Source organism: Choloepus didactylus, chromosome 2, assembly GCF_015220235.1.
Source record: "Choloepus didactylus isolate mChoDid1 chromosome 2, mChoDid1.pri, whole genome shotgun sequence".
NCBI classification, from domain to species: Eukaryota; Metazoa; Chordata; class Mammalia; order Pilosa; family Megalonychidae; genus Choloepus; species Choloepus didactylus.
In genome coordinates, this window is record NC_051308.1 from 224,167,161 (window position 1) to 224,189,462 (window position 22,302).

Here is a 22,302-nt window from a genome sequence, read left to right on the forward strand (position 1 = left end):
GATAAAAGAAATGTGTACAAAATGGGCAGAAGTTCAAAACCTTGTGGAGAAGTATGATCCAGACAAAGCTCCGACAAGCAGAAATGTGAATTTATTGAATGACCAAAGAATTTCACATTTTCGAGGAATTCTGAAAAGAAGATAAGCAGTCCTCATTGGATAAGTTTTTAGTGAAGGTGACAAAGAATGTGTCAGAGCCTGTGGTGGAAGTTGAAAAAGGCAGAAAAGAGAAAGAACACCTCAAGTGCAAATGCCTCTCTTGGAGGGGGACTCTCCTTCCAGGCATCACTCCATGTAGCTTCTCCTCCTCACCACTCTCCTCCCACCATCCCCTTAGGCCATGGACTCTTCTCAGTGCAGGTAAAGGGAAGCTTTTATTTTATTTAATCTAAGTATCTTTTAATTTATTGGTTTATTTATCAGGTAAAGTAATGATATACAACCATATCTTTTTACATTTTGCCTTAGAAATGTCATTCTCTTTGGTTTGGGAACGCATTAAATTTATTTGTTTGGTACTTGTCATTTTTGGTACTCATTGTGCCTCCTGGAACCAATTAACGATGAGTACTGAGGTACACTGTACTTAGACTGAAAGAAAAAAAGGAAAAAAGAAAAAAATTCCCTTTTCAGAGCCAGTCCTCAGCCCCCCAGTTACCAGTCAAGAACCGGAGTTGATGCCCTGTTCTATGTGTCCCTTTTCTTGGGACACAGCCCTTTTCCAGTATTCTTAGCCAATTCCAAAAGCTTCTTTTTTAAATTTATTTATGTATTTGTATTCTGTCCGCCTCACCTCTTCTCTGCTGGGAAGAACCTCCGGCTTCCTTTTCTGTTTGCTCTGGGTTTGTGCTTATAGCTTGTTTTCAGTAGTCCAAATTCATTAATTAAAACTGCAACTGGAGCTTGTTTGAACTACCTTTCCTTCCTCCTAGTAGACTACTTCTTTTTCCACAGGGAAGTCTTCCAACTCAGGCTGCCCTGCCAGTGGGGGAGGGGTGCCAACGCCTCAGTTTGGGTAACTTTACTTATAGTACTTATGCTGTGATCTCAGCCATTCCACCCATTTCAAACTGGTGTACGTGTTTGTCTGGTCGCAGATACCCCCTAACAGTTGTTCCAGATTATTTACTAGTTGTTCCTGGCTATGTGCTAGTTGTTCCAGGGATAACTAAATTCCACACCTTCCTATGCCACCATCTTGCCCTGCCTCTAGCAGATTTGGAGAGTTTTCAAGCAAATTTTAAGTTAATAATTCAAAAATGCTAACTTCTGTTGGAGATGGTCAAGGATGAGAATCCTGATAGCTTTTCTGGGCCAGTTTTCTTACACAATTCTCCTTAAGGCAGCCTTATTAGGTGGCATCATCTTTTCAGCCTGACTTGATGAGGCATTTTAGTGACTGATTGGAATAGGGTCTTATCCAAAAAAAAAAAAAAAAATGTCATTAAACTAATGCTGTGAGAGACTGAGAAGGAGGGAAGACTTGGCAATGATGCTCAGTGATTCTAGAAGTGGGAATAGAATGAGTTATGGGCCCTAGGAAACATAAAGGAAGAGACATCATGGCAAAAGGATTTAAATATTCACATTCATGTATTTCAAAGTCATGTCAATTTGTATGGGAAATGAGACTTCATACACTAATTCAAGAGCAGAGTGACTGTTATGAAAAAAAGGGAAGCCATGTCAAATTTTGTAGCAATTGACTTGAAGGCCATAATGAATCAATTAAAAAAACAAAATTTGTTTGAAAGAAAAATTTTAAGACAAACTTGCAAAAAAAAATGATTAGATACAGCAAAGGCTAAACTAAATTTATAATGCTGTGGAAGCATGAGAATATTTTCTAATAGTAAGAGGGGTTAAGAATATGATCCCAGATCTGTTTCTAATCAAAAGTTAGATACAAAATGTGATCTTTATTTTAATACATTTGTATCCACTCAGAATTGTATACCAGTAAATAATAGAGCTGTGGAGTAAGAGTTACATTTTTGGTGGGACTTGCCACCGAAAGAAAAAAAAAGCTTCACTCTGTAGAGACACATTACAGGGGATCCTTACAAGGACAAGAAAAGCAAGAGCTCCATCTTTGTGGAATGTCTTTCCTTACTGCTACTCTGAGAAAAGAAAACTTGGTGCAACCATGAATTTGATATATATCAAAGGACTATGGATTTTTTGGTTTGGAGGAAATGATGTGTTTCTCAAGGTTTAGGTTCTCTTGGGGCACTCTTACAGCATAAGAATTAGTAATACTTAGGCTGTGGCTTGCCAAGAGGTTTGGTCCTGTTGGAACCCTATGCCCATTATGAAGGCTTTCTTATACTGTATAAAGCACACACAGGGGCTGCTTTTATTTTGCATTAGGGATAATCAGCTAAAGGATCTTGTACCTGGGCCCCTCTCTCTCCCAGATGACCTGATTTTGAGTCATAACACTCTGAACCAAGAGTCTTCTAGGAGAGTTATAATGCGGACAGTATCACTCCTGACATCACTGACCTAAGGTTGGAATGTCTTTCGACTACTTCTAAGTATGGACAACTTGGTGAAAAGTGTGATTCCCAAGTGTTTTTGCTAATTGTGGTCTTATTGTTTTCTGATACTCTGAAATTTTCTTTGGAGGACCTTGCTTACTTGTAGTAATTCAAACTATTTACCTATGATTAGTTTGTTTTCTCTCATGCTATAAGCTTTACCAGGGCAGAAATTGTCTGTCTTATCACTACATTCCCAGTACCTAGCATATATGTACTTAATAAATATTTGTTGGCATACCAACCCACATTATTTCACATATCTAGGATTAAATTTAGAGAGCCATGTGCCTGTTTGGGCTTCCTTATAGCATGGTGGTTGTGTTCCAAGAGTGAGCATCCCACGAGAAGAAGGCATGAGAATGATTGCATGGTATTTTTATGACTTAGGTTTGCAATTCATGCAGTGTTACTTACTTTTATTCTGTGGGTCTAGGCAGTCACAAAATTCTTCCCAAGTTCAAGATGAGGGAATATAGACCCTACCATATGGTGGGTCACATTAAAAGAAGAACTTGTGGGATGGGAGATCTTAAATTGGCCATTTCTGAAAAAAGATAATTTCCTACTGTAGTTTATAGTTTTCAAAAAATTGGAAAAATTTTGGCCATTATTTTGTCAAATATATTTTCTGCCCACCTCCTTGTTTTGGAGACTCTTAATTGCATATGTGTTAGTTTGCTTGATATCTCAGATATTGTTGAGGCTTTGTTTATTAATGAGTTCAGTTATTTTTTTCTCTCTTTGCATCATTTTGGATAGTTTATGTTGCTGTGTCTTCAGATTGACTGTCATTTCCTTCTATAGTCTAATCTATTATTAAACCGTCTAGTGAATTTTTCATATTATCCATTTCTTTCCTCATACTGTTCATATTTTCCTTTAAATCCTTGAGCATATTTAAAGTAGTTGTTTAGAAATACTTGTTGATAACACCGTCTTTTCTGGCTTGTTTCTATTGATATATTTTTTTTTTTCCCTGATCGTAGATCACACTTTCCTACTTCTTCACGTCTGGTATTTTTTTTTTTTTTTTTAATTGAATAGTAGATGTCTTGAGCTGTACATTGTTGGGTGTCCAGATTCTTTTGTCATTAGCAAGTATGGAAATTTGTTTTACTAAACAGCTTGCTCTTTCTAAGGCTTGGTTTTAAGTTTTCCTAGTGAAGATTTAGAAAAGCTTTTGTGTTCTAGAACTAGTTTAGCCCTATTACGAAGGGGTGATTCTTCTGAGAGCTCTGCTGAATGCCCCTGGTGTTTGAGGTATCTTTACTCTGGCTAGTGGGAAATCAGAGCCTCCCAGCCCTGTATGAGCTCAGGGATTTGTTCAGATTGCAGTTTCCTGACATTTCTTTGCCTGGCCTTATGGGGTTTCACCTAATATGTTAGCTTTCATTATTGAATAGTTCATTCATCAATGTACTGAAAAGATCCCTTTGCAGATTTCTAGAGGTCTTTCACTGCCCTGCAAATTCTAGCTGCCTCAGCTTTCCAAAATTCCAGTTCCAATCTCAGTTCATCCAGACTGCAGTGCTCTGCCTGAGCACGTGCTCCATAATTATGGCCTAGAAAATGCTTCCAGGCAGAAAGCTAGAGCCATCCCAGGGCTTCTCATTTGTTTCCCTTCTCTCAGGTATCAGTCTTGTACTGTCTGTTGTCCACAGTCTAAAAATCAAATGTTTAATGTATTTTGTCCAGTTTTCTAGTTTGCAGTGAAAAGGAAAGCTCTGTACCACTACTACAACACATTAAAGTATATGAATTTTACATCTATAATTTCTTTCTTTTAAGTTGAAATGCAACCTAGTTTCCAAGTATAAATATGAAATGAAGTTATCTTTGGGCTAGAATAATTTGGGTTCAAGTTTTAGGCCTACTTCCAACTTGATGCATGAATATTGGCAAATGACATCTCTACTTTGGTGGTCACTACTTTGCATTCCATAAATTGAATATAATGCTTCTACTTCCCGGGCATTCCATAACAAGCAAATGGAAATAAAAACAAATCATGCTAAAAAAGGATGAAGATATAGTTATAGTTGGTTGACAAAACCTACTTCCTAAACCTCTCCCATCCCATCTTCCAATTCTACATTCTAAAGTATAAAAGGAGCCTGAGATGAGAGTGTGTTGAGATTGGTGCAGTTTCATTGCTTTTCCTTTTGTAATAGCCAACTATTATTGAATGTTATCTTTGTGCCCAGAAATGTGTAAACCTTTTATTAAAATGAATGAATTCAGTAAATTCTCCTAATTACCCTAATCCTCATAATTACTCTGTTGTCTCCATTTTGCACATGAGAATGAGGCACAAAGATTGACAGATTTGCAAGGGATCATACTGCTAATCAGTAGAAATGGCAGAATTGGGGCGGATTTGAACCCAAACTGTGTGGCTATGGAGCCATGCTATTAACCACTATGTGACTATTCAAAAACTATTGAAAATGCCTCAATTGCTGCTGATAGAGAATCATAAATTATCATTAAATATGGAGAGAGCATCATCTCTAGAATCTCTTTAACAAATCCTTTTTTGTTTAGCCTGATTTCCATGGGGAAGCAAAAAGATAATTTTTTATTTTATTTTTATTATTTTTTTAATTTTCTTAATAATTGGAATACGTGATTCCTGAGAAGAACAAACACCATCAGTATGGCAGTAAATGGTAGATGATGATGCCCGGCACAAGCTACTTAGAAATTTGGGTATGAGTGGAGTTAAGAGGGTCCGTTGTAGTTTCAGGAGGGTCACTGGTGTTTATCGAATCTTCCCTGTCTGACTGCTGTTTCGATATCAATAGGTTCTATTATTGTTTTTCTCTCTCTTCTCAGACACATTTAATCAAACCAGGCACCAAAATGCTAACTCTCTTTCCTGGAGAAAGCAAAGCTAAAGTTTCTTTTACTCAAAGAAGAACCCCCCCTTCATGCATTCGCCAGACCAGCATTGCTTCCTACTTCACCTTGCAGCCAGGTATGGTAACCTGTCTGGGAATGCTTCATTATCCATGGAGCAAAAAGAAGAGAGTTTGTTTTTCCATGTTGGAACATTTATGAGAAGTGGCTATAACCAATGCATTACGCTAAACTTAGCTGACCTGTTGAAAGCAGTTATAAAACAAAAGAAAGCATCCCCTTTTGAAAAGCAAAATATACATGCTTTTATAAATATACATCTCTCATTCTGTTTTGCTCAGTCTAATATAAAATATTTGTATTTCCTAACAGAGCGATGAAGACAGGTATACCTGGGGGTTAGGGGTGCATAGGGGAGTTGACCCATCATGAGTTAGGTACGTCTTGGCTTGGCTACAATTAGTAGTCATATACGCTTATTGAGAATTGATATTTCTGTATGAAGCTTCTCAAATTACTGAAGGTTCAGAGACTTTTTTCTTAGAAAGGTTGGCATAAAATTGCCTTGTGTCTCATCATCCTGTAGCAGTTCTTTGCTTGCATTGTCTCTTCATGGGAATAACTGCCTCAGGACAGGCTGGGGTTTACAGAGCAGGATTCTCTAAAGCTTGGTGCGATTTCCAGAATGGGTTTGCATAAACCTTCAAAATGCACTTTCTCCCCCATACAAAAACAGAAACTTAAGGTACTTTTTGCTTTAAGTAACAATGGCAGATTTTTTAAAAAACACCTTTCCATTTCAAAATTCTAGTTTTCCTTTTATAGTTTATATTGAAGTCTTAGGCAAAGTTGACAGTTCTTTCACAAAATGTAGTTTTTGCAGTTTAATTCTTGGAGAAGGATAGAAGAAATCAGTCATTCAGCTTCGTTTGTAATTAGATTTTGCTGCAATTTAGGGTAGTGTGAATGACTATGTCATTCAACCCTTATCTTAAGGCAGAAAAAAATTCAATCCACGCCTGATAAAATGGACAGGGCTGGACACGAGTTGTTATTATCTTTCCCATTAGTTGACTTAGCACCTAATTGTGTCTTCACTTCCATTCCCATGAAATGTTTGGGAAGTGGAGAACCTGCGTTCTTCACTGTCACCAGAAGCTTCTAGAATTGGATGGTTAATGTGATCTTTGAGACAAAAGTAGCATGTGTTAAACAGTATCTAGGAGTGTATGTTTGGCCAGGATCACTATTCAGCAGAAATGACATTACATAAAAAAACAAAAGTAAAATTGATGTGCCCTATGTTAACTCCATATATGAAAATTCAGCTGGAAAACAGGTTGTGGTCTGATTGTATGTCATGTTTGACTTTATTAGGTAGGTAATGGGAAACATACATATTTGAGTAGGGGGTTATAATATCTGTGTTTTAGAAAGATCATTCAGGGAGAGGACAGATTGATAGCAGGTAGATCAGCCAAGAAGTTGTACAGCAAGACCTGTACCTATGTAGTGACAGTAACTGATACTGATTTTGGAAAAAGCCAATTAAATCCTCAGGGCAGAGTTTTCCTGCAGAATAATATTTGTTCACTTCTGTTTTACTAGGAAAGACAAATGGTGGTGACCAGAAAAGTGTTTCATCTCATATAGCAAGTGAGACTAACAAAGAGACCAAAAAAGAAGCAACCCAGCTAGACCATTTTCTCCAGGGTTTGGGGGATGACTGTGTGGCACCCCCTTTAGCCACGTCAACCCCTGCAGACATCCAGGAAAGTGGACTGTCTCCTCAATTCCTCCAAGAGGCTTCTGGCCACCACAGAGTGGGAACCCCAGTTTCAACTGTGCTGTCTTTGCTCCAGCCTGAAACCTTAATCTCTGCTGGGGAGAGTAAAGCCTCACAGGCTTTTTCCTTCCCCCGGAATTTTAAAACTTCTTGTTTGTTGGACCAAAAGGAGAGAGGAGATTCTTCTGGGGAAAGAGAATGGATTCATGGGTCTAAGAAAAAGAACTATCAAGATATGGAGAGATACATGAAACCACCTGGGGGCAAATGCCAACAGCCCTTGGACACGACTAAATTGGAAAGGAAAGTGTCTGCCAAAGAACACAGGCAGGCCTCTATGCTCCTTCAAACTTACAGGAGTTCCTGGAATGGAGAAAACACAGAATCAGTCAAACAAAGCCCTTGCTCTTGCCCTGTTACTGTGTTTTCCTGGGACAGTGAAAGGAGTGACAAGAACTCCTGGAGTCAGCTTTTCACTGAGGATACTCAAGGCCAGCGGGTCATTGCCCACAGCTCTAGAGTTCCTTTCCAAGATTTAACTAACAACCGGAAACAGGGCTTAGGGCCGTTTCTTGCCAGCCCTCAGGCTCAGTGCCAGGATGGTCCCACGCAGTTAAATCTGCAGCCTGATTTGCTCTTTACCCAGGACTCAGAAGGGAATCAAGTTATCAGGCACCACTTATGAATGCCTTTGAGGGTTTGGTTCTAAAAGTGCCTTGAAATGGCAGAGATATAGGAAAATACCTTGTAGCTGGGCAGGGAGAGTTTGTTTGGTGGGAGGCACTGGGTGAAGTTCTATTGTCATTGCGCATTTCTTTGTGTAAATAAAGCAGGTGGTGCCATTCATTATTGAGACAGTGTGGTTGGCATTGTGGCTTTTCCTGAGGAAGAAGGTGGCTGGTAAATGCCTTGAACAAGCAAGGCAGGTCCTTATCTCTCTACTAAAGAGCCTGTTTCTGAGACTGTACAGAGCTACCTTTTTGACCTTTCAGGTGCCTGACTGGGACCTTGCTTCTTAGAGATGTGTTCTTTTAATCTGAAATATTGCCCACTAAGCAAGCCTAAGCGTGGGACTGTTTATTCTTCTGGACACCTTTCTGAGTGACAGGGCAAATCTCCCTGACTCAGGTATGCAGGTGGGGATATAGATAGATAGATAGAATGGTGAGAGTTCTATTTTTGTGTGGTTTTATTTTTTTGTTAAATTTTATAGCATTTAAAAGATATATTCTTTATATTTAATATCTCTCCCTAAAAATGCCTGAGCTATATAATAATTTAGGTATGACTATATTTCTCTTCTCTCACAAGGTGGGAGGGACTCTCCTTTGTAAATCTTTGTAAATGGCTGGTGATAAATAAAACAAACATTACCAATTTTATTTTTGAAAAAGTGACTTTTTAATAGTATATATTCTTTCATTGCCAAGGGGTCAGAGCTGAACATGAGTATGATCTGACCTGTATCCTACCCAGGCATTATCCACCAGGTAGCAGTTTCCCATCTTACAAATGTGTGGTACCCAAGACGCTTAAACTGCCTTTATGGGGCAAGCTTGCAAGTTATAAAAGATGGAACTGATTTTAAGAACTTAACAGCAAAATCTCTACCAAAAAAAAAAGAATAAGAAACTCCTAGAGAAGTCTTCTCTTACAAGGGCAGGCTCTTTTAAGGAAACGGAAGAAGACAGGAAACTGTTTAAAAGCTCACGTACCTTAAAATTAACAGGACTCATACCCCTGAAGGGTACTGGAAGATCACAAGTCAGAAACGGACACCACAAATGCACTCTCTCTCGAAATCCTTCCTTTAATGTCAGGTAGTGCTTCAACCCAAACACACACAGTATACGTACAAAGAGAAAGGGACCTGAGGGCATCTGAGTCATGCAGTGGGGTTAACAGGTACAAACCTTGGCCCAACGTAAAGGAGCAGTCAAGAGCCTAAAATGATGGTACGCTCTTTCCCCTCCCCATTTCTCTTTCCTACTGGGCTTAAACAAAAGTCCCTGGAAGAGAGAGTTTTCAATCGGTGGAACTGATGAGGCTCTGGGGCCCTGGAGGGTAGATTTGGTTGTACAGTATTATAAAATATGTTAAGAAAAAAAACAACCCAGGCCTCCCAGCAGCAGCCCAAGTGTCAGCTGGTCCAGGGGTCCAACCCCTATAATTGGTGTTGGGCAGGGAAGGGGAGAGAGTGACTGCTGGGCACTGGTGTAGGTTTATGAAGGAGCAGCATATGATTTTCCCTGCCCTGTGAACATATACTTAAATATTTATAGCCCCCTCCCTCAGCCCTGCTATGCTGCAAGGAAGCAGCTGACAGTGAACGACAGCTGGGCACAAAGTGTCCGGTGAGCTCAGTTATGGAGTCTAATGCTGTGAAGGAAGTCATTCCTTTAGGACCTAATTTCAAATGGGCAAGAAAAACCAGAAACTTCAATCTCACTCTTTAAACTGAGACACCCTAAACCTACACAATTACCTGTAACAAATGTCTCAGCTCAAAACATAGACCTTAGCTTCTGCTAAGGTTTGAAGTGTGGGAAACATAATCTAGCTCTTCTTTTTCAGTCCAAGTCCTAGCTTGTCAGCAAGACTGTTGCAGAAGATTTCTAATTGAGAGGCAGAAACATCTGCAGTGAGGAAGGCAGCTTTTGAAGGATTCCAGGAGCATGAGATTGAGTTTGCAGAGCTGGGTGCTGTCAATTTCCTTTTCTACTGATATCTTCTTCCTTCAGAGCAAACTTCCTCCTTAAGACCTCAGAGATAAGAACAGCAGGGTCTTCCTCCTTCAGTAAACTCCGGTTCCTGGAAACAATGATAGCTTACATTGACTGAGTACTTTCTCTGTCCCTGGCAGTATTCTTAGTCTGCATACATTATCTCATTTAATCTTCACAGCAATCTTATGAGGTAGGTGCTATTAAAATCCCCTTTCACAAAGGAGGAAACTGAAGCACAGACAGGTTAAGCGATTTGTCCCAAATCACTAATCACTCAGCCATTCTGAGTCATTTGAATCCAGAATTCAAAACCAAGCTAGCTGGTTCCAGATCTCACGTTTTTAACGAAAATACTGTTTATTGAAATGGCTGATGTGTGAGCAAAGTAAAAGTTGTTAAAGTTGGCCTCTGGTGGCAAAGCTGCTCTAATCTTTTAGTAGCATTTCCCCAGAGGGCCAGCAGGGGACGCAAGTGATGCTTCTTGGGCATTCTGACCCTTACTAGTTTTGGGAAAACTGTGCTAAGGATGTCCTCCCATTCAATTTCACCATTATGGGAGCTGACTTTTTATAAGAGATCCAGAATTTATGGTAAAACCTTCACATCATAAGGAACCAGTGAAAACAGAACTAATTCCAGACTAGGGTAAATTCAAACTATCAGAGCCATCATAAAAGAGGGTCCTAGACACCTGAAAAATAGCTGCTTGAAATTTAGTGAACTTATATACAACCTCATGAAGACATTTTACTGGCCATTAGACTAAGTATAAGGGCCAAGGCTGATTATTAAACCTTGAAAGCAAAAGTGAGAGGAAATGCCTTTAGTCTGTCACATTTCTGAACCTTTGCTGAGAATGGGCTACTTTCCCATTCTTAGTTATCAACCCTGCTCTATGAACAAGGGGAGAAAAGATCCCAGGACTGAAGTGGGAGGAGGGGTTTAGCAATGAGAAATCTGGATCTAATTTAGTGTAAGAGGCAAGAAATGGTTAAGTTTGCAAGTCAATCTACAAAATATTGTGACCAGAAGAAAAAAGGCTCAGGGGAACCCAAAAAGAGAAGGAGTTGAATTTGTGAATGAGGAAGGCCAAAGAACTATGGGTCAGTAAGACCAACCTGGCTCGGGCCACAGAAGGAAGGTGAAATGACTTCCCCAAAGGATCGACTGCCCAGAAACAATGAGGGAGTCACTCTTATCCAGCTTTCAGAGGGAAACAGCCTGGGAGACATAAAGGCTTCTGGCACAAGGTGAGTAACCTTCCCTTCAACAGGAACTTCTTCAGTTCAGGACGGAGACCTCACCTCTCAATTCCCACAACTTTCCTGTCTGCACTGATAAATACAGCTCACACCCTGAGCTCTGGCTTTCAAGGTCTGGATCTCAAATTAAGAACAAAATGGCATTTAAACAAGCTCCTCATGCAGGTGCTCAGATCACACTTGCAGAAATACTGTTCAAGGTGGTATCTCCCACAGGCTGTGGCTCTAGGGCTTCTCAGCTAGATGGGTTTCTCAAGGTGGGTACTGCTCAAACTCCTTCACATTTCGTCAGAAACTACAACTCCACTCCTTGGGGGTTCCGATTCATTTAAGTTTAATGTGTATATTAAAAACCAGAGCAATTCTAATGGGCAGCCAGGTGTATGAATTTTCTGTGCATTTCAAAACTCTTGTTCTCAAATCCCTGAATTTGCAGGGTTTTGCTTAATGCATCACTATATTCTCAAGCAGAAATCCCTAACTTTATGAAACCCCCCTCCAAAAGAGTCCATCAATTTGAGATGTTATGTCATGTCACTCTCCCTTTGAAGGGTCTGGCATGGGGATCATGTCACTAGCAGTGAGAAATGAGATGGTGAAGATGCCCCAAGGCCAGAAGTTGCATTAGATGAGCCCTCTTATAAGATACCTACTAGTCTGACCTTAGGTTGCTGTGTCCTAATCCAACAAATGTAAAGTGCTGCTCTTTTCTCAAATTGGAACCCCAGGCACTGGTAAGCAGGGTAGTCAGCAAGCTTTAAGAATGAAGTAACACATGGCTACCCAGGATTGCTATGCACTAGGCACTGGGCTCATTGCTCTCATATCCTATCAGATCACTGGCCATGGGCAACTTAAGAAACAGCAAATAAACACCACCAAGCTCCTCATTCAAATACTTACAGATCTTGACTCTGTTTCATCCGGTGAAAGTCCTTCAGTATACCCATCATGTCTGCAAAGCTGCTGGCCTTGGACAGAGAGATGCAGTCATCCTCTTCAGACGAGCTGCAGGTGGCTTTGTGTTCTGGTTTGCAACATTCAGGGCTGGCAGAACAAAGCAGGGGGACTGATGGAAGCTCAGGGACCTCTACCTCGGTCTCCTCGGTGATGTCACTAATGACAAAGGAAGTTGTAGAGTGGAATGAGGATCCAAAACAAGGTAAAGGAGAAGAGACATTTGAACTTCCTGGAGATAAGAAATCTGGCGTTAATGAAGCCGAAGCTGAAAGAGAAAACAACAGGCATGGATGGATATTGGGGCCAGAATGCAACAGCAATATCTTCTCACAGCAATGCCTATGGAACGTTCACTTCCTGGGCTGACACCATGACATCCCGTGAGAGCCCAGGGTGGTTTGTGTAGCTAGTGGAGGGTCTCTCCACTACCTTCCATATTCAGAATCTCAAGAAGATGTAGATAGCATTGGGCTCCTCCAGTGTTCAGGGAGGGCAGAAAAACCTACCCCATAAAGGCCTTGGCTCCTAAAGCTTCCATTCCACAGCAGGCTATGCAGTGACAGCCCTATCTTAGGCTAAAGCATCAGTGACAGAACCAAGGCCTGAATTTATTCTTTTCTCTAATATAACTGGGCTAGTGCTTTTGACTATGCTCCTTTGGATCCTATCTGTGAGATGAAAGAAGTGTTCTGCCCCCAAAACAGAATGGTGACCATCCTTCTAGTTTTCCAAATTTTAATGAAGTAAATTCCTTTAATCTCTTTAGTTTTTTCTCTCTTGATTTTTTCATAAATGTTTTTGCTTGTCTTTTAGGTGACAAAACAAAAAAGTACTCAAGAAATATAAATGGAAAGTTCAAATGTAGTTCCTTAATAAGACTGTCCCACATAAGGGAAGTAAATACATGAAAATTTCAAAGAAAATACCATGATTTTCAGGTGCTCTACCAACTGATAAGGTTTGAAAACTATTACTTGGAGTCAATAAGGTACAAAAATAATGAGAGAAAAGGAGGAATATGAGGATAAACTCTAAACATCTTGGGAGAGATCCACCTGCTGGTCTTCCATGCCTTCTGGTCAAGGCAGACTCCCATCCATGTCCAGTGGTTCCACCCTAACTGCAGACAGAAAGATGGAGGAATGGAGTGGGTGTGTGTGTGTGTGTCCTCAGTAGGGAGGGGAAGGGGAATGCTTATTGCTCATATTGAAAGGGAAAGCTGCTGAGGGCTCATGAAAGGCATGATCCTAAGGATACTTGATAAGGAATGTTAGATTTTGTGTCCAACAGAGATTGGAATCTATATGTGTGTGTGTGTGGGGGGGGTGTTACAGCTTAAGTGAAAATTTTACTCCTAAACAAACCATTCAGCACAAAAAGGCTGCTGGAAATCATTCAAGAGGTGCCACAAGCTAGCTAGGCCTTAGGGCAACTCCAGAGTCCTGGGCCTGAGTCCCCTGAACCAAGGACCACCATTGTCCTTAACCCTATCTTGCTAAAGGCCATTGGGAAAAGGGACAAACTGCTATACTTGGGCCCTGGCTTGCGGGCTCCTACCTGCGTCAGCCGCCACTATCTTGGCAATCTGGCTGCGTAGGTGGCTCAGCTCATCCTGCAGCTCTGTGGAACGGCTTAGGGCTGGCAGGCCTGGCTTCTTCAGGGCCAGGAGCCTCTCTTCAGACCCACGCAAGTTGGGCACTGAGGCATTACGCTGCATAATGATCAGAGGGCTGGGCTTCCAGGTATGCCTCAGGGGGCGCGTATCGCTTCTGACCAGGGAAGACAAGTATATCAGTCAGAGACGGCTGGCCACTGCACCCCTTCTAAAATTCTTCCACCCACTCCTACAAGAGTAACAGATTCTGCTTCCTCTCTGAGTCCTAGGACTGAAAAGCAGCAACAGCTCTCATTCCTATTGTTCTTGGCCTCTCACAAGTATTCTCCCTGCTGCCTGCCATGCCACCTGGGAAGAATCTCCCCATTCCCCAGACTGGCTATTGCCTCAGCTACCTGACCCGGGCATAGGTCTCCTCTTCATCTGCAGCAATCCACGCGATGTCAGCCAAAGTAGGGACTGGGGGCACATCTCTCAGACACAGCTCAGAAATGCTGGGCAGGGTCTATGGGGAAGCAAATTTCATCAACAAAGATTTACTGACACCGGAGATAAGACAAGCAGAGACAATGCACAATACTTATTGGAGTGGCACTGGGTGTCAGGAAGGCTACCTGGAGTGAGGAGAAGAGGGATTCTGGTTAGAAATAGCTTGGATAAGAGGCCAGAAGCAAAAGTTTGTGGGATTACAAACAGTCCAGCATGACTGAAACAGACAAGATGAGGGGTGGTTGGGAGAGGTTGGAGAGTAAATCAGGGATCTTGATTCTAAGAGCAATAATGAACCAATGGAGAATTTTAAGTAAGTAAATAAGGATTAGATTTGATGTTTAGAAAGATTACTCTGGCTGCTGTGGGGAACATGATGAGACAGTGGAAGGGAGGGTATCATCCAAGCAAAACACTGTGGCCTAGAGCAGGAATGAGCGCCTATTTCTGTATATAAAAGGTTTTACTGGAACACAGCCACATCTATTTGTTTATGTATCATCTATGGTTGCTTTCAAGGTACAACTGCAGTTGAGTAGTTGTACAGAGATCATATGGCTTTCAAGAGTAAAATATTTATTATCTGGCCCTTTACAGAAAAAGTTTGCTGATGCCTGGCCTAGAGCAAAGGGGTCTTAAGTGGGACTGGCCTGAGCTACCCCTTAAAGAGAAATGGCCTGCCACCGTCTAAGACCATCCTGCCCTCTGGGTGTGAGATCACAGGTGCAAGGCCATCAGCAACCTGTTATATCACCAGAAAATTTCTCTTTACAACACATTTATAGGTAACTGGAATCTACTGTTATAGCAACACTGTTACAGCAACATTGTTTCAAGCAAACTTGATCATTTGAATACCTAGATTTAAATAAAAAGAAATGATTGATTATACAAAGAGAACCATAATAGGATTCCTTAAAATAGCCTCTCAACCCAAGTGAACAACAATCGGGAAACAAGAGAGGCTGAGTGAGTGACACTATGTTAAATGAAAAATTAGGATTCAATCATATGTTGACTATGATTACAACAAAGCAAGAACATGCATCTAGAAAAATATAGAAATGATCTACACCAATGTTTTGGATCTATACCAAAGCACTACTGTGTCATGACTGTGTGGTTACAGGTAATTTATTTTCTTTTCTCCTTTTTTACTTTCTGTAATTTAACATAATTTTATGGTTATATTTTTTAAAAAATCAGCAAGAGTCTCTTAAATAATATTTAATTTATAATATAAATCTAGGATAATTTCACAAAAGCATCCCTATACTCAAGTTAAATTCAGATGTTTCTGCTACAAATTGTTTGGTAGGTGGATCAGGGATTTCTGGCTTTAGGGAACCTGTGACTCAAGAATTAAGTGTCACTCCAAGGTCACACAGAGGAGGGCTTCCACTGACCCAGGAGTTGGTGTTAAGATGGCCATTTAGGGAAGCCTCCATATACTGTCATGAATTAGCTCTAAGAAAGAGCTCCCTTGCTCTTGGCAATTAACTCAGGAGCATTAAATCAATTAAATCAATTGAGTTAATGTATATAAAGTACTTAGCACAGTACCTGGTACATAGGAAATACTTAATAAACATTAGTTAGTATTACTAACCATCTCTGCCCAGCAGCATCCTGCCAAAGGACTGACTAGGTAATAGCCAAGTGTAGGGGCAACCTCCATGGAGATGGTCCCTAGTGGTCCTTCCCTTTGTTTCTGAAGCTTCTAAGGCAGCTAAGACCACATCCTGCCTACCCCCTTCATGCAATTTTGGATAGATAACCATCATGGGAGACCTCTTCCCACTCCCCACCCCGGAACCCCATTCCTGACTCTGATACCAACCCTGACACCACTTCTATCTCCAGATCCATCTCCTACACAGACTTTGCAGTTCAATATCTGATATACAAACTCTGTTTTTTCATTTCTGTTTCCACCTGGGCCCACATCCTTTCATGAACATATTTCTGTCTCCTCTGTGTAGGAAGAAAGCATAAGTATTTCTTTTATGTCCCAGCTTCCCAATTGGACACACTTTAAGCATATAGCCTGGACCTCGTATTTAGTGATTAGTTGCTACAGGGAGAGAGCTAATAAACTCTTCTTAGCTTTCCACTGCAAGGTGGTCTCAGAAACCTGGGACAGGCAACAAGCTCTGTACAGAGTGGGTGCTAAAGGCTCAATATACAGAGAGCTAGGACTGAAGTAGCACAGTAAAGGAATGACCAGACTAAGCCAGAAAGAGGATGGGGAGTAATGGCCTCAAAGAAGCACTAAAAATAGGTGGCTAAGGGACCAAGTTTTACAGCTGGTGAAGAAAAGCAGGGTTTAATTCAGAGTCACACACAGCGCTGTGTGTCCTATGTGCGGACCTGCCAGGGTTGCAGCCAAAACCTCAGCGCACAGAAGTAATTGGTCTGGAGATGTGGCTCAGCAGGGCCTTTGGGCCTGGTGTGATAAACTAGACTGCTGGAGCCTGATGAAATCTGAATAATACAGCAAAGGCAGCAAAGATGCAAGATTATTAATTTATGGGCAAACTGGAGTCAGTGCTGTGGTCACAAGTGTGCACACAATTAGAAAGGTAAAGTGACCAGGATACATTATAAGCTTAATAAATATTAATATTTCTTGACCAAATGAAAAGAATTACCAGAAAAGCAACTGACTTTGGCAATACCAAGGGTTCTAGGGAACAAGAGCAGCACCCTCCCTCCGCCCCATACTCTTTGAGCCTCTCATCTCCCTGCCCTGTCAGCACACTCACCTCAAAGGAAGCCCGGGGACATGGCTTCAGGGGCAGGTTGGTCCCGATTCTTCTCACTACACTTCGAGCAGCCCCATGTGGCTTGTTCTGCCAGATTGGTATGGTCTAGAACAGAGAGGGACAGAGACGGTCATAATCTCAGAAGCAATGAGTTCAACTGCTGTTGTCTTCCCCTACACAACACCTCTGCTTAGCAGGGACTGACTTCCCTAATCCCAGGGACAGGGCACCATCTTGCTAGCCCCCACAGTGGTAAGTCCAGTATCAGTTATGAGTAAGGGCAGGTTCCCTGGTAACCAGCCTTCACCAGCCAGCCACTTAAGGGGACACCAGCTGCTGCCAAGGAACAGATAATGTTGGAAGGATCCAATGACAGGATAAGGAATTAGGTGGGTATATGGATCATTCAGACTTCCCTCCCTGTGCCAGACGACTTCTAAACTGCACCACAATCACAGTTGGTTCTGTCAGGGGGTTAGAAGTGGAGGGGGTGACTTGTTTCCAATTCTGGGCCCCCAGGGGAAGGGAAAAGTTAACTTGAGTCTCAGAATCTCCTACAGCACTTCAGCAGGCCTAGTGCTCAACCTTCCCCACCACACCCCGCCCCTGTGGATGCCCCTTACCACACTGGCTTCCATTCCGGACATTTCAACTGGCTCCCGCACTTGAAGGACAAGGCAGCCACAGGGCAGCTCTGGGGGCTTGGGGTGGTAGAAGGCGTGACTCCTTCATATCAGGCCATCTCGAGGAACACCAGACTTCCCTTCCTGTGAAACAACCCCCACAGTCAGGACTCAGCAGCCACTATACAAACCTCACAAAACCAAGCCTCGCAGAGCCATGACTAACACACCAAGGCAACAGTGCTTCTCTGATATTTCACAGGGGGTTAAAAAAATAAGCCACAGAGGCTACCTTTTGCCCAATAATGGATTCTCCAAATACAGAACCTTGAAGGTTTTGTTCCAGACTTGCTAGGTGAGTTTGGCCAAACTTCAGAGCCTTCTTGGGACTTTGGGTTTCTCCAGATAAAACTTCTAAAGATGCCAGGAGAATCCCTTGGTAGCGACAAGGCTCAAGGGAGAGATAAACTAGCTTCCACCCAAGCCCAGCCTTCACTCTAGATGATGATAATATAAAAGCCCTGTATGTGTCACCCAGTCCAGTATTGCTAGGCTCCCCCGCAAGGGAGAAAGGCAAGACAGGAAACAGTAGAACGAACTGGCTCTTGCCAGGTCAGTATACTAGGCTAGTGGGAGAAGAGCCAAAGATTTTTATCCTGGCCCAGCCACCTACAGGCTTTGTAGTCTAAGGCAAGTCATTTAACCTTTCTGAAGAACAGGTGCCACTCCAGGTTACTCTGAGGATCAATCAGTCAAATAGGGGATTTTTAAGTGCTTAATGAACTGTTAAAACATGACACAGATGGGTGAACTCACTTCTGACAGGACTCTTCACAGCTGCCCTTGCATTGTGAGCAGATGCAGTCAGTGAGTTCATTTGTTTGCTCATTCAACCAAAACCACAACACTGAGTCTGCCAGGTCCTGCACTGGGCACTGTAGGGGCTATGGAATGAGTTAGACCCAATCATGCCCTCAAGGAACTCACAGTCTAGCAAGAAAAAAGGACTTGAATATATAATCTAACAGAAGCTGAGTATCACTCCCTAAGAGAGGCATGCTGGGCAGATAGATGGCCTGGTAACTTCAGTCCCAAGGCCCTATGATGAGTTCACAGGGGAAAGGAAGGACAGAAAAACAGCAGTAACAGCAAAGGTTTCCAGGACAGGAAGGTGAAGGATATGTAAAGAGGAGCAGCAGATGCAAAGGGAGACAGGGTGTTAGACCACAAGGGCTGGGTGAGAAGTCATTGAGGAGCCATGCACAGGCTCTGAAGAGGGCACAGACTGGACTGATCCAGAGTAGCTCTTTATGGAGACTTCCCTTGGGTGGTCTGTCTTTCACCCCTGAGAGAGGAGGTATCACTGAGAGAGGAGGTATACAGCAGTGAGGAAAGGAAGCTGGAGAGACGAAGAGACTTGTCTAAACTCACTTGTCATGCTAGTAGAAAGTAGCTAAGGCCTGGTCCGGATCCTACTGTCTGTGCATGGGCTCCATCTTCTCACCTTAGTTCAAGCCTTTCACCCAAGTCCCTCTGTGCACCAGGTCCTGTGATGAATGTCAGTGCCTGCAACAAGCGCTATATAACAGTGCTTCTCCTTGCTTCTCACCTTATTCATTACAGCCACTTCTTCCCTGATCTTACCTCCAAAGACACAATTGGGCTTACCCTTCCCACAACCAGAGAGACACTGCCAACCAGATTGCTTCTATGTTCAAAACCCTCACTGGCTTACTAGAACCAACAGGATAAAATCTAGGCTCCTCAGCGTGGCGTACACGGCCTTCCACAATCAGGTCTAATCTCATCTTTCTTCACAATCTCTAGACCAAATTCATTGCAGCCTACAAGGCCTTGTCAATTTGGCCCCTGCACATTTCACCAGCCACACCTCCTACTTTCACCCTTGCCCCATAACCTTCAGTCACACTGGCCTCATGGGCCTTCTTTCAGTCCTCCAGACACACCATCTCTGAGTCTGGGTCCACATTTCCCTCTGCTTGAAACCCCAAGCACCTCCTTCACCTAGTTCATTCTTAACCCATTCTTCAGAGCTCAGCTCATGCATCACTTCCCTTTCCCTGACAGGGTCAGGTTCTTCACTGGTCACCCCACAGCACCCTGTATTTCTTTGGGGTCTACTGTTTGTCAGAGGGTGAGGACTTTCCCAGTGCTCAGCACAGTTCCTGTTGAAGAATTTGTTGAATTAATAAACGAACAAAGAACATCAACTCCACACCCAAGAGTCACTGTCTATGAGAAAACTCTTCCTCCAGTTCGCTGGCAACACTGGCTGGTTCTCACCACTTCTGCGCTCCCGCAGCCCTTTAGGAGTTGGTTGTCATTACTTTTCCACACGGCTTCCCTCAGGAGACCGGGAGCTCCTCCAGAGCAGGGCCTTGTCGCATCACCCCCGGGGCCCCGGCGCCGCACGGAGGCCGCCCTGCTCCGGGAGGCTTTGCGAGCGGAGCAGCGATCCGAGCCCTGCGCGGAGTCACCCCGCGAGGGCCCGGGGCAGCTGCGCTGGGAGGGAAAGCCGCCGTGGGGACCTGGCTCAGGACACACCTCCCCTCCCCCGCAGCAGCTCGACCCGACCAGGGCCAAGGTCGGCCAAGTTCTCTCCCCTGCGCAGCCGGCCCTTGGACCCACAGGCCCCGTCACGGAATGCGCGGGATCCTCCGAACCGAGGCCGGGTGTCAGAAGGCGCGAGGAGGCGGCAGAGGCGGCCGAAAGGAGAAGCCATCTGGTCTAGTCCCGCCAAAGTTTGCTGGGTGACGCCTGGAGAACTACCCCTCAGGGACTCAGTTTCCCCTCCCGCCAAGGGAAGCTGCAAACACGGGCTCCCGCGAGAACTCGCGCGGGAACAGTTGGCGGGCTTCGCGCAGCGCCTGGCCCGGGCATGGTGTACGGCCCCGCGGGAAGGCCGCGTCCCCGCCTCCGTCGCGGCACTCGGACCTTGTCTCACCTCAGACTCAGGTTCCAGGATTACTCACCTCACGGCTCCTCCTACCACAGCGGATCGCCCAGTCTCAACCGCCCTCACTTCCGCTGACCCGCCCCCGGAAGCGATCCTTCGCAGCTGCGCACCGAGCTCAGGCCGGCGCGCCCTCGGGAGGGGGCTCCACCTCGGGGGCGGGGCGGGAGGCGGTGGCACGTGCCAATCCCGAGGAACGAGACACGCCCATTGTCGAGACCACGCCCCTGCCTGCAGCTCTGAGCTCTTGGGAAATGTTTGCTGCGCTTGAAGATCCCCGAAGCTTGATTCGTTACAACTCCCTTACTGGTCTCCGCCTCCTGTCACTCTCCCCTTTTTGTGCCTGGAAGCCAAGGTGTGATTATGTCGCTGCTCAGTCCCCAAAACGTGTCTTCTGTCCTCACCCCTACTGCAACTTCAGAATCTTGTCCGAGGCCCTTCGGATCTGACTCTTGCTTCGCTTCCTCTCGCCCTGGTTCCCTTCACGGTTCATGCCTCTAAGTCAAGACCTGTTCTTTCCCCACCACCTTCTTATCTCCTTCCTCCCCCTGTCCATCTCCCACCCTCTCTTCTGGTTCATGCCAGTGTTACCTTCTCCACAAAGTCATTCTCTCCAGCAAGAATGGGCCTCTCTCTCTTCTCGAACTCCTTTCCTCCAGTGCTTTGAAGCTTTCTTTAGGTCTTTTCACAAACATACATACAACGTCCAGCTATATCCCCAAAGCTCCCCAGGCAGGATTCAGTGAGTTTGTTGACTAGGTGGGTAGACTGATGGACAAGTCTCCCGAGGCACTGGGAAAGAGACTCAAACGGGCCCCCACATTCCTTCCAGGCTCACTAACCCATTCTCTTTCTGCAGAACCCTCCTGGTCTCGGCTCCAAGACATCTGGTTCCTGGGTCACATCCCCTCCTCTGCCCTTTCTGCCACAAATGGGGCCTTCTTCATGGATGAGCAACTTCTGCAGTTACATAGGGTCCCGTGCTCAGAAGGACCCCGTGCTTGGTTTAAATCTCTGCTGTTGTGGTGTTGATCTTGTTAATTTTTGAACAACGGTCCCCGCACTTTTATTTTATACTGGGCCCCACAAATTATGTAGCTGGCCCTAGCTAGAGGCCTCAGAGGTTGTTCATCCTGATTTTCCAACATGTTCCAAATGATGAACGTTGACTTTCAGATACAGCCCTCTTTCCAGGATGGCAAATTTGTAGCTTTAACTGTTGTTCCCTACTTGGTGGGCCATGACAGATACTGTAAATCTACCCTAGCACCCTTTCCTGGTGTGTAGATGCTGTTTTGGTGCCCCACCCATAGTCACCCAGCCAGTGAATCCATCCCCCAGCTGCTGCACTGGCTGCTCACAGCTGTCCCCTTTTCCAGAAAATTGCTCTTGACTGGAGGGAGGATGGAGCCCCCTAATCTGGGAAGTTACTCCACCCCCAAGCCAAAGACTGGAACAGGGTACAAAAGGTTGGCTCAATACCTCAAAAGGAAGTGACTCTGCCAAGCGGTTTATGCCCCATAGCTCTTCACCAGGGCATCAGGTCAAGGCTATCTCTGCTCAGCTTTTTCCCCTCCTGTATTCTGCTTCACTCCCTTTTACAGGTTTTTCCTGAAGTGTACTTCCTAAAAAAATCACATCTACCTGAATGCCTATCTCAGGCTCTGCTTCCAGGGAACCTGTCCTAAGACCCTGGTTTT

At 43.9% G+C, this 22,302-nt stretch overlaps 2 protein-coding genes across 5 annotated transcripts in view; one reads left to right on the forward strand and one right to left on the reverse strand.

The window, feature by feature from the left end:
- LOC119527751 (aurora kinase A and ninein interacting protein) overlaps positions 1-9,833 on the forward strand; it is a 56,570-nt gene extending 46,737 nt beyond the window's left edge. The window contains exons 2-4 of one of the 2 annotated variants that reach the window (XM_037828116.1): positions 5,379-5,520; positions 7,011-7,842; positions 9,761-9,833. In XM_037828116.1, coding sequence (XP_037684044.1) covers positions 5,379-5,520; positions 7,011-7,842; positions 9,761-9,833 — 1,047 coding nt within the window. Of the gene's footprint in view, positions 1-5,378; positions 5,521-7,010; positions 8,038-9,760 lie in introns of those variants that run through there. The other variant, XM_037828117.1, reaches the window with a different exon arrangement.
- On the reverse strand, positions 8,979-20,685 carry MTFR1L (mitochondrial fission regulator 1 like). Of its 3 annotated transcripts, none has more exons than XM_037828119.1 (7): positions 20,622-20,685; positions 17,629-17,772; positions 17,006-17,110; positions 14,147-14,256; positions 13,694-13,905; positions 12,080-12,401; positions 8,979-9,999 (listed from the first exon to the last, which is right to left on the reverse strand). In XM_037828119.1, the coding sequence occupies exons 2-7, from the start codon at positions 17,650-17,652 to the stop codon at positions 9,894-9,896; spliced, it is 879 nt and encodes a 292-aa protein (XP_037684047.1). In that variant the 5' UTR covers positions 17,653-17,772; positions 20,622-20,685; the 3' UTR covers positions 8,979-9,893. The 3 variants fall into 3 exon arrangements, with proteins under 3 accessions (XP_037684047.1, XP_037684046.1, XP_037684048.1); XM_037828118.1 differs by lacking the exon at positions 20,622-20,685 and adding an exon at positions 19,060-20,602; XM_037828120.1 differs by lacking the exon at positions 20,622-20,685 and adding an exon at positions 17,921-18,993.
- Between the last annotated feature and the right edge of the window lie 1,617 nt (positions 20,686-22,302).